This window comes from Colletotrichum lupini, chromosome 10, assembly GCF_023278565.1.
Source record: "Colletotrichum lupini chromosome 10, complete sequence".
In the NCBI taxonomy this organism is placed as follows: Eukaryota; Fungi; Ascomycota; class Sordariomycetes; order Glomerellales; family Glomerellaceae; genus Colletotrichum; species Colletotrichum lupini.
The window spans coordinates 2,680,880-2,693,146 of NC_064673.1; the positions used below are offsets into that span (position 1 = coordinate 2,680,880).

The 12,267-nt window shown below is 49.7% G+C and overlaps 1 protein-coding gene across 1 annotated transcript; it reads left to right on the forward strand.

Annotated features, from left to right (window-relative positions):
- Positions 1-1,355: 1,355 nt before the first annotated feature.
- CLUP02_17958 (KR domain-containing protein) lies at positions 1,356-9,026 on the forward strand (the record flags this gene model as incomplete). Its single annotated transcript, XM_049296862.1, has 4 exons — positions 1,356-1,391; positions 1,451-6,760; positions 6,825-7,525; positions 7,583-9,026. 4 exons carry the CDS (start codon positions 1,356-1,358, stop codon positions 9,024-9,026), a joined length of 7,491 nt encoding a protein of 2,496 aa, XP_049138086.1.
- Positions 9,027-12,267: the final 3,241 nt, after the last annotated feature.

The window sequence follows — 12,267 nt, forward strand, 5'->3', positions numbered from 1 at the left end:
TTTCATTCGTTTAGAGGGCTTTGGCTGCAGGCGAGCCGTTGGGAATGCCAGCTAGGGATATTTATCATGCCACATGCTTCCTGATCAGGTGCGCATGGCCCCCATTTGATCTAAGGCTCAGGTACTAGCATCGAGCTGACTTTGTACCTCATATGTTCTAGGTCCGAAGACCGAGTTTCTCTTGCCGAGATGTTCCTTTCCATGCCCCTAACCCCTCCAGTCGGTATTTAGGTATGCGGCATGCCTAAAACGGACCAGAACGCCCACATTCAGGATCTGAAGATTGCTACCGGCGCAGAATCCAGCCAGCTTAGATGTTGGAACTGGCACCGCCACAAAAGTAACAAAAGTCGCACTCTCAAGCCGGACACTGCCGGGGTTCTGCGGCGGTGCGGAACTAACGTTTGCCGGAAAGGGAACACGGGGTCCGGAGGCATTAGCTGTGATTGAACAGGTGCTTGTCGATAGTTTGCCATCTGAATCCTTCAACAATAACCAGCATGTTCTTATCGACCAAAGTCCCTTACGGATAGATTGAATTCATTACTTTGCATGTACCCCAGGCTCTCTCTGATTAGTCACTGAATTCTCCAGAGTTTATCGCGACACAGTCCATATCGACTTCAGAGATGTAAAAGATGCCAATGATTTGGCATCACTGATATCAAAATGCGATACGAGATGCCCTAAGAACCTAATTCTCTTGAATCTTGCCCCGCCGCTCCACTTCACAGAAATGAAAGACATTATCATTACTCAGATTGCATCTACGACGGCTCGGCATGATAAGCAAACAGTCTTGGTACCAGTAAGGGGCGGAAAATAGGAACTTTGGTGCAGGCTGGTCGGGAGGAGCCTTTGCTGACGTTGGATCTTTCGTCCAATATTTCACGGCCCAGCCCTACCTCCGAAAGTCTGAATTCGGATGTTTGTGGACTTTGGACGTATCAGCGCCATTAGTTCACCCGAGGCGGATATGCGGCTTTCGATAGTCGACCCACGATCTACTGCACACCAGAATGACTTGAGTCCAGACGCGTATTCATCCACAGTTTTTTACCTCTTTCAGACAGTATCATCTACGTTTAGGAATCAAACAACCTTGCCAAGATCGCCTTTGACCAAGGTTGCTGACGCCAAGCCCACAATTGCCTATAATGGCAAAAGTATGTCACTACTTACTTTTGCTGGTATGACAGTCAGAATGAGAAGTTACTAAAGCTTGTTCTTGCCCGCCTAAAGTGCTCATCTTCATCAGATAGGCTCATCAGATCTAACTTTCGTTACCCAATTTACACGTTTGGTTGCGAAACAAGACATAGCCACAACTCTGGGCAGTCGTTGATGATTATACCATGGCGCCATTCATGGAATCAATTGCAGAAACGCCTGTAGGTCTCTCCCCCTAATGAATCTGAAACATCAACTTTAATACGCGATTTTCTTGCAGCCAAATGGGCAATTGGGGTCAGCGGATGCTCGGCCAACTGCTATGGAGCCCATTGCGATTTGCGGCATGGCGTTGAGACTACCTGGTGGCATCGCAACTCCTGAAGAGTTCTGGCAATTCCTAGTGAAAAAGAAAGATGCCCGATGCCAGATTCCTAAATCCAGGTTCAATGCATCCAGCTACTACTCTGATACCGGAAAACCTGGTCACATCAAGACCCAGCATGGATACTTCCTAGATGACTCCGTCGATCTTGGGGCGCTTGATACTACGTTTTTCCGAATGCCCAAAAACGAGGTTGAGAGAGCTGATCCTCAGCAAAGGCTACTCCTCGAGCTGACTAGAGAGTGCCTGGAAAGTGCCGGTGAAGTTAATTATCGCGGCAAGACGATTGGGACTTTTGTTGGGTGCTTTGGTGAAGACTGGCTCGAGACTTTGACCAAGGATAGCGAAGTTGTTGGCCAGTACAAGATTACCGGCTACGGAGACTTCATGCTGTCTAATCGGCTTTCCTATGAGTACGACCTCAAAGGACCAAGTATGACCATCAGAACCGGCTGTTCCTCCGCCCTCATTGGGCTTCACGAGGCCTGCATGTCTATCCAGCACGGTCAGTGCAATGCCGCAATCGTTGCAGGATCCAATCTCATCTTGGCACCTGGGCTATACGTTAGCATGTCTGAGCAAGGAGTTCTCTCGCCGAACGGCTCATGCCGGACTTTTGATGCAGCTGCCGACGGCTATGCCCGAGGAGAAGCTGTCAATGTTGTCTATGTCAAACGACTGAGCGATGCCATTCGAGACGCCAATCCGATTCGTGCCGTTATTCGGGGAACATCATCCAACGCAGACGGCAAAACACCGAGCTTGACAATCCCGAGTTTCGAAAGTCACGAAGCGATGATCCGTCGTGCCTATAGCATGGCAGCGATTAGTGCATCGGATATTGCCCTGACAGGATTCGTGGAGTGTCATGGCACCGGTACTCCCGCGGGCGATCCCATCGAAACGAGAGCCATTGCAAAGGTGTTTGGTGACTCTGGAGTTCACATCGGTTCTTGTAAGCCCAACATTGGTCACTCAGAGGGCGCTTCCGGCATCACATCGCTCATCAAGTCCATCATGGCCTTAGAGCACAGGACTATTCCCCCTAATATCAAGTTTGATCATCCTAATCCGAAGATTCCGTTCGAGGAGAAGAATCTCACAGTTCCAACTGAGCCAATACCCTGGCCTGAAGACAGAATTGAGCGAGTATCTGTCAACTCTTTTGGAATCGGAGGTGCCAATGCACACGTCGTGATCGAGTCTGCGGCGAGCTTTCTTGGTCGCTTTGGACGCCCATCTGTTCCAAACTCAATGTCAAGCATTTGGGACCAGGCACAGTTCATGGCATACTCTGCCAACACGGCCGATTCATTGAGACGACAAGTTGTCAACAATCAAAAGTATATCGCCGAACATCCGGATTCTCTCAACGATATAGCGTACACCCTCGCCACCCGCCGCAGTCACCTACCGTACCGGGCATTTTCAATCATGGGAAACGGGGTCGAGCTCAGTACGTCGACATTTGCGAAGTCACCCAGCACACCTGCGGATCTCGCTCTTGTATTCACTGGTCAAGGAGCTCAGTGGCCAGGCATGGCGCTAGAGCTAATGTTGAGCAACCGAGTATTCGCACAATCGATTCGGCATATGGACAAAGTCTTGAGTCTGCTTCCGGATGGGCCGTCATGGACTTTGATGGATGAGCTTCACAAGCCAAAAGAGTCGAGTCGTCTGCACGAAGCCTGTATCTCTCAGCCGCTTTGCACTGCTGTACAGATTGCCCTAGTAGATACCCTCCGAGCCACAGCGAGCATTAAACCGTTTGCTGTCATCGGCCACTCTTCTGGAGAGATGGCTGCTGCTTATGCTTGCGGGAAGCTGACATCGAACGAGGCGATTGCAGCGGCATACTACCGCGGAGTCGTCTCATCAGAAGTCACCAAGTCGGGTGCCATGGCTGCAGTAGGCATGGGTCGAATTGATGTAACTCCGTTCCTGCGACCAGGCGTCGGGATCGCTTGCGAGAACTCGCCTTCAAGTGTTACAATTTCTGGCGATAGTCATCTCGTTGAGGCAGTTCTCACACAGATTCGGGCGGCAAAGCCCGAGGCCCTCGCTCGTCTACTCAAGGTCGACACCGCATACCATTCTCACCATATGCAGGAAGTGGGAGATCGATACCTCACTTTGACATCTCCTCATATTGACGCCTCAAAGTCTACGGCCACATCTTCTCCTGCAATGTTCTCTTCAGTGACGGGCAGTCTCCTGCTTACGGGTTGGGTGGCTGATGCGCACTACTGGAGGTCAAACCTTGAATCTCCGGTGCTTTTCAACGCAGCTGTAACTGAGTTGATTGAAGCTCACAAGACTCATAGTAGCAATCACCTAGTGTTTCTCGAAGTTGGGCCACACTCCGCCTTGGCCGGTCCTTTACGGCAGATTCTTGCGCAATCCTCCATGAACTTATCCTACGCATCCTGTCTCGTGAGGGCAAAAAACGCGACAGAGTCTTTCTTGGCAGCTCTTGGACAACTCTGGCAACTCGGCATGGAAATTGACTTCAACCTTCTCACCAATCCCGAACAAACTGCCAATGTGGTAGCAGACATGCCCTCATATCCATGGCATCATGATCACTCGTTGCTCTTTTCAAGTCGCATTTCCGATGAATGGCGGTACCGAAGGTTTCCAAAACACGAGATTCTCGGCATAAGGGTCCCGGAAAGCAGTCTCAATGAGCCGGTGTTTCGCAACATGTTGTCCTTGGACCATGTACCATGGATTTCCGACCACAACATCAAGGGCAACGTCATCTTTCCATGCGCAGGCTACATTGGTATGGCTGGGGAAGCTGCAAGGCAACTCAGCACGGAAAGCTTCGCCGGCTACTCCATGCGCAACATTGTCATTGACATGGCAATGGTCTTGAGTGCGAACAAAGCAACAGAAGTCATTACGAGCCTCCGGAAAGAGAAGCTTACAGACAGCCTCGATAGTCCTTGGTGGGATTTCACAGTTACCTCCTTCAATGGCTCCACTTGGATGAAGCATTGCAGCGGGCAAGTCAAAGCTCTTGAAGACAAGGCTCAAGCCTTGAAGAGACCTCTTCGGGACCTTTCGCGCGATGTTAATTCTGGCAGATGGTACCAAGCTCTTCGCAATGTCGGCGCCAACTACGGCCCTTGCTTTCAAGGCTTGTCGGACGTCACTTGCTCTCCGACAGAGAATGTGTCTGCTGGTACAGCAACACATACCATTCAAAACGACTCCCACTACGCAATTCACCCAACGAAAGTAGACTTCTTTCTCCAATTATTCAGCGTTGCTGCAATGAAGGGCATTGGCCATAAACTCAACATCATGAACGTCCCGACATTCATCGAAGCCCTTGATCTTTACGATTGTGATTCTGAGGTACGGATGGAGGTCGAGGCAACTCAGACCCCACGAGGATTGCTTTTTGGAAGGGGATTTGGCCTTGATTCTGAAGAAGGAATGGCCCTCTCACTCAAGGGAGTAAAACTAAGTCCGCTTGAAAACGACGTAGCGGAAGAAGATATCGATCCTCATGCAGGAGCAAGGATTTTCTGGCAGGCGGATATCAATTTCCTCAAGATCTCGGACCTGATTGAGCCTCATTCTCAACAGAAAACCTTCAGCCGTACCCGAGATCTCACGCTGTCTTATATCAAGGAGGCCTTGAGACGATTAGAGGGTGTGGTGAGTGTGCAGCCGCATCTATCAAGATTCCACGCTTGGATGCAACAGCAACCAGTACTACCAGATGTTCGAGATCTAAACAGTAATGGCATTGATTTGGGTCTTTTTGGTCCTCTCGATGTTGCGATGCGTGTCGTTCTGGAACACATTGGTCCGATTTTCAGAGGCGAAACCGAGCCTCTCGAGGTTTTGTTGCCGAACAATATCTTGACCTCTGTCTACGACTCCTTGAACATCACAAACAGGGGACCATTCTTCCGAGCACTTGGCCACTCAAAGCCAAATCTCAGAATCTTAGAAGTTGGCGCTGGGACGGGTGGAACTACAAGCAAAGTTCTTGACTGGCTGAGAGGACCGACAGGCGCACCGCTGTATTCCGAATACACATATACCGACATTTCTGCCGGGTTCTTCTCGGCTGCGAAAGAAAGATTTAGTTCCTCTTCGAACATGTCTTTCAAGGTGCTTGACATATCCAAAGACCCAACCGAGCAAGGTATTGAGCCTGGGACTTATGACTTGGTGGTTGCGGCCAACGTTCTTCATGCTACTCCAAGTCTGAGGGAGACTCTAGTCAACGTCCGCAAACTTCTGCAGCCCCAAGGGAGGCTATACATGGAGGAGTTGTCATACGATGCCTTACCGCTCAATTTCGTCATGGGTGTTCTTCCAGGCTGGTGGCTTGGAGTTAAGGACCAGAGACCAGACCAGCCACATGTTTCGCCGGAGCGTTGGGAAGTAGAACTCAGGAATGCTGGGTTCGATGGCCTCGAGGACGTTGCCTATGACTCCGACCGTCCGAACAACTTGCTTGCTTTCATGATAGCCAGGCCTATGCCAGCCGCCACTACTCCCAGAGGTGTCACGATATTGCATGACTTAACTTCTTTGGGCTTCGGAAAAACCCTGCGAGACGTTCTGACGGGAAAAGGCTCGCCGAGTGTGACTCTACACGACATCTCGGAGGGTCTTCCATCTGAACCACACGACTTCATCTCGGTGCTTGATCTTGAGACGCCATTCTTCGATGGTATCAGCCCGGAGGCATTCAATAAGTTCCGTGGACTAGTCACACAGGCTTCGAATCAACAGGCTAGAATCCTTTGGCTTACCGGCTCTTCTCAACTCAAGTGCTTCGACCCACGATGGGGGCAGACTATCGGCGCTGCACGATCTATTAGGAATGAACTGAGCTTAGACTTTGCAACTTGTGAGGTCGAGAAGATCAACCCGTCTTCGCTCAGCGCTATCTCGCAGGTTATAGACAAGTTCCAGAGAGCTCGCTATGGGACACGAAGCTCGTCGGAGTACGAGTACAGCATATTGGACGGGACCGTACACATTCCCAGATTATATCCCATCAATATCAAGGATGAATTGCAAGCGTGTCTTTCAGATCCTGTCGACTTGATTCATGATCTACGCATCGGTAGATATGGTCGTCTAAACACGCTTGACTGGTTACCAAAGGCAAAACAGCCATTGGGGGGTGATCATGTGCTTATTGAAGCCAAAGCCGTCGGCATGAACTTCAAGGTAAGCATGATATTCTTACGCTTCAAAGTAATACTACATGGAATTGATTGCTGACAGTTTGTAGGACGTTCTCATAGCCATGGGCATCGTCGACTCAACCATGAGCAGTCTCGGTCTAGAAGCCGCTGGAATAGTCCGCGAGACTGGACCCGACGTTACGACTCTTGTCCCCGGCGACAAAGTCTGTGTCTTTGGCGGCGGCTGCTTCTCCACTGGCATCACAATCTCGGAGAAGTTATGCGTCAAGATTCCAGACTCGTTGGCATTCCAAGATGCTGCTACCATGCCATGCGTATTTTCGACTGTTATTCACGGCCTACTTGACATTGGTCGTCTCACTGAGGGAGATTCCATCTTGATTCACTCTGCTTGTGGAGGTGTCGGCCTTGCGGCAATCCAGATCTGCAAGATGGTGGGTGCAGAAATCTACTGCACCGTCGGGAGTGATGAAAAGGTGCAATACCTTGAGTCGACATATGGAATTCCCAGAGACCGAATCCTCAATTCTCGGAACGATTCTTTCCTTGTGGGCATCAAGGACTTGACTGGCGGTCGGGGTGTGGATATTGTGCTCAACTCTCTCAGCGGAGAGCTGTTACATGCCTCATGGAACTGCGTTGCGGAATTCGGTAAGATGATCGAGATTGGGAAACGTGACTTCATCGGGAATGGCAAGCTCGCACTAAATGTTTTCGAGCTTAACCGGAGTTATCACGGGGTTGATCTTGGACATCTGATCGAAATCAAGCCCAAAGAAGGAAACAGGTATGAATGCCTGTAGTTCGTGGGATGCATTGACTTTACTGACAGATCACTACATAGATTATTGAGACGAATCGTCGAGTACTATGAGCAGGGGCACATTGGCCCGATCACGCCAACAAAGGCTTTCGGCGCCGACATGGTGGAAGAGTGCTTCAGGTACATGCAAAAGGGCCAGCACATCGGCAAAATTGTGGTCACGATGGAGTCAATGAAGAATACTCAAGCAGTCGGGCCTGCTTCAAGCGGCCAGCCCTCATTTGATCGCGACTCCAGCTACCTCCTTGTTGGCGGATTGGGCGGTCTTGGGCGTTCAGTCTCTAACTGGATGATCGAGCATGGTGCAAGGCATCTGGTGTTTTTGTCCCGACAAGGCGGAGAGACAGCAGAGGACCAAAGGTTTGTCGCCGAGCTCGAAGCCCAGGGATGCTCAGCCATCACCGTTCGAGGAAACATCAGCTCGCTAGCGGATGTCGAACAAGCCATCAAAGCGGCATCGCGTCCAGTCCGCGGCGTGATCAACATGTCGATGGTCCTGCGAGACCAAAGCTTTGCCAATATGAGCCATGACGAGTGGACAGCAGCAGCAGACCCAAAGGTCAAGGGGACGTGGAACCTCCATCACGCCTGTATCAACGCAGGCCTGGAATTGAATTTCTTTTTGCTCTTCAGCTCCATCTCCGGTACTTATGGGCAGAGAGGACAGGCCAACTATGCTGGAGCCAACACGTTTCTTGACGCTTTCGTTCAGTACCGGCAGAGTTTGGGCCTGAAGGCCGGTGTCGTTGACGTTGGCGCTATGATGGACTCGGGATATCTGGCTGACAACCCTATATTGATGGAGAGACTGATGGGACAAGGTATTTACGGCATCAAAATACCTCAACTGCTGGACGCCCTGGCATTGATTCTCAGGGTCCCCGAACCCAGTGCTCATTGCCCAAGAGCGTCTTTCTTTGTCAACAACGCTCAGGTCGTGATCGGCCATCGCAGTCTCACATCTTTGAGTGACCCGGCGAACAGAGTCCCATGGAGAGAAGATCGACGAATGGGATACTACTTCAACTTGGAAAACAGTCAGAAAGCTGCAGCCAGCAGTTCTTCGGATCAAGGTGCTCTCTCTGCATTCTTGAAATCCGCAACTGCTGACATATCCATCTTGGCTTCGTCGGAAGCCTCGAAGTTTATTGCAAGACAGATTGCGGTACAGTTGTTCCACTTACTCTTGAAGCCGGTTGATAACGAAGAAGAGATTGACGTGAGCATGTCGCTTCAAGATGCTGGACTCGATAGCTTGGTGGCGGTAGAAATGCGCGGGTGGTGGAAAGGGGTATTTGGATTTGAAGTTAGTGTTTTGGAAATGCTCGGCATGGGCAGCTTATTAGCCCTCGGAGAAAGAGCAGTGAGGGGTTTGAAAGAGCTTGTAGGGGAAGCAGGAGATGAGCGCCAGGAGCCCGGCGAGAAACATGACACTGAGGGATACTTGAAGCTGAAGATGCCTTGATAGTATCAGCCCTTAGGCGTTGGGACTACAAACTATACTTAGGTTTACAGTCTGGTATGCACGGCCCCTTGATTAGAATGCTCTGAGTTTTCCTTATCATCTGTGTGATCAATCTAACGAGACAGGCGATGACAGTGGCGCTAATTGTTGCCTTTCCAGACATCTCTCTGCTTTGCGCTGCCATCCAACTTCGGGAGCAGCATAAGCAGTACAGCGATGATATCCGTGGATACGACGTGCAAACTCGAAAGGCTTTAAGTTGCTTTAAAGTCTCTGTCTCGACTATCATTCTTGTATGTGGAAAACTGAAGCCATTTTCTGGCGTGAACTTTCGCGCTTCGTGTATGTACAGAATGACTTTCCCGGGACCCTGCTCCGGCAATGCGGCTGTACATTTAGTATGAACGGGTTTGCAGTTCCTGAGATGTTCTTTTTGACCTCAGTTCTAGTACCGCAAAGAAGTACCAAACTGCATTGGAATCTCCGCTAAACCCCCGCTGAATTTCCGCCGGCGTTTTTACCGCGCCGCCGTGTTTCTCCCGAACCGAGACCCACACTGCGTATCCGTTCAACCCCGAGAAAGCAACCAAAGACTGTCGGAAACGGGTGCATACGAAGTTCAACCACTGGCTGCAATGATAATGTGGATTATCCGAACTGGGATCAATCGAATGGTTCAAGCTTCCTTAGACTCCGCTCCAATTTATCACGGAGCCGATCCGTAGTCTCTCCTTCCAATACCTACATACTCATCACCCATGTAGTAAGTTTTCTTGGCATGCTCACCATATTCGAATAGCCAATCCTCTTATCATGTCATGTCACACACAAACAGGTGTCTGGTCTCTTTCCGGACATTGGTCCCATCCTATGATTGGCAACCAAACTCAAAAAGGGCAATGAATAGAGACCCTTGCCTCCGCCATCTAATTTGGTAACATACATACAATCAGCCCGCAATTCAGTCTCCAGCGATCAAGTAAATTTGAAGCAAGAAATACCCAAATTCCCTACATACTTCTCATTTTTCTGATAGTGAGGCGGTGGAAATGTCACTCTAGCAGGGTTAGCTGTCGAATTAAGCCCGGCTAAGTAGCAAGCAAGAAGAGACGCAAACATCGATCTGTCATTTGAGGTCCATTACACTCTTACAAGGCCGCACCTCACAGACGCAAATCGCTACAATGCATTCATCGGATTCGGCCAAATTATCAAGTAGAATTCTTAATGGAGAAGAGTCAATTTGACGAAAGCGGAAGTCACGACGATCAATATTGCAATCGCCGGGTCTCTGAATTTCACTTGTGAGACACTTGATTGCCTATCTTAGGTAGTAGCCTAATTGTACCTTGACAAGAAAGTCGGGATTTGATCATGGATTGGCCGGTAAGACTCCGATCCAGGTTTCCAAAAGCGACATGTTTTCTAATACCCACTCACCGCGAGTCCACCTTGATATTCGCTTTGCACTCTCACATCCGTTCTTCCGTATAGACCTCTTGCCCCTAGTGTTAACCATATCTGTCCACGGGTATCGTACCCTTTAACATGCTCAACATGCTACTAACCACTCTCAAAAAGAAGGTCGCTCTGGCACTCGCGTCCGAAAGTTCCATACCGTAGTAATCAAACTCTCGGACTTGAACCCCTTTTCAACCTTGTCTGATGCTGGACACTCTACCGAGGATGGCACCCCTGCCGACGCCCCAGTCGGGTGCCGAGGTCGGCACTTCACGCCCAAGCATTTTATCCCAACATGTAGGGTACGGATACGCACGTCCAGCTTCACCGGCAGTATCGGTGTAGATAACATTCGTCTCAAATCGCCGCTGCCAAGTCGAACTCGGAGAGTGTTACATTAGAGTTGATCGGCTCCTAGCCCGTTGTCTTTTTGAATCCCTTCTGGGGCGGACATTGTCCGAGCGGCCGCCGATGGGCTTGCATATCCCTCACAATAGAGAGGCAAGGATATCGTTTGACTATCGACAACCAGTTTCTGACACTTGCACGAGAGAGTCGCCGATAAAGGCATCATGCAATTTGAAGGTTCTGGCGTCTACGCAAAGCGTCCGAGGCGGTGAACGGTTGTCGAAGTGCCGCGTTTTCGCCACAATCTCACCACGTTGACCTTTAACGAAAATACGGATTGGTTTCTTGAGGAATTTGGATAACAAGAGGTGCAGCATCTATGTGGGGATGTTGCAATCGGTGAGCGAGGGTGCTACGTCTACAGCTGCACCTCCAAATAGTCAACTGTCGTCGTGGATCCTTAGAAAAATGCACATATCCTCAAGGAAGAGATTCCTGGCAGCAAACCTTGAGAATGATTCGATTCGAAACTGCAGACGAAGGTCTAGAATTTGTGAATGAGTCAATAACATCTGGTTTGGTCTAGACGCATTGAGATGGATCATGGAGATGGGACGAGCGCTTGTGTTTTCCAGTCTAGAGTGCGAGTGTCAATAAGTATGAAAGGTTCGACCCGGCTATGCTGTAGGCAGGCTGGCACTTTGAGTTTGTATCTTTCGGAGCATGTTGCTTCTCGTAACTACAATAGCATTCGAATACTAACACAGCTCACGGAGTGTGGCCGGGATGTAGAGTATAGATGAAGAACGATTCAATACCGGAAATCAGTCTAAAAGTGTACCTACTACAGTGATGTTGGGCTGTTCAGAGGCATGACGTTGAACGGAAGTCACACATATTGCCGTTCCTCCACTGTTATCTCCCTGCAGGTGCTCAATATTCACACTTTGTAAACGCGCAATAGCCCTGTGCATCGCTGTTCTGACTGGGGACTTGACGGGAAACACAACATCCACAAAACAGCTCAGAGTAAGTTTAATAATCAATTGCAGCATCGCTCATTACGACATGTGTTGGTAATCTTCGTCATTGAAAAATATGTTCCCGAGAGACCGCAAATCTACAAAACATGTTGTGGACTACTCTCGGCGCACAATCATCTCAAAATTCGTGCTTGTCTCCTACGTTTGTCACTGAGTTGAGAGGTCCCTGACTTCCATTCGATGCTGACTTGAGATGGGATAGAGACAATACTCTGGTGGCGTCAGTGCTCTACAATCCGTACACTGTAGTACTCCGTACAAATACCGACTATCTGGTATGAGTGATTACAGTAGGGATGTCTTGGACAGCAATCATGCAAGGCGCTCGAAATTACAGCCCAAACTAACCGAACCTTGACGCTCAGCTGCAGCCACAACTAGAAAGGGGC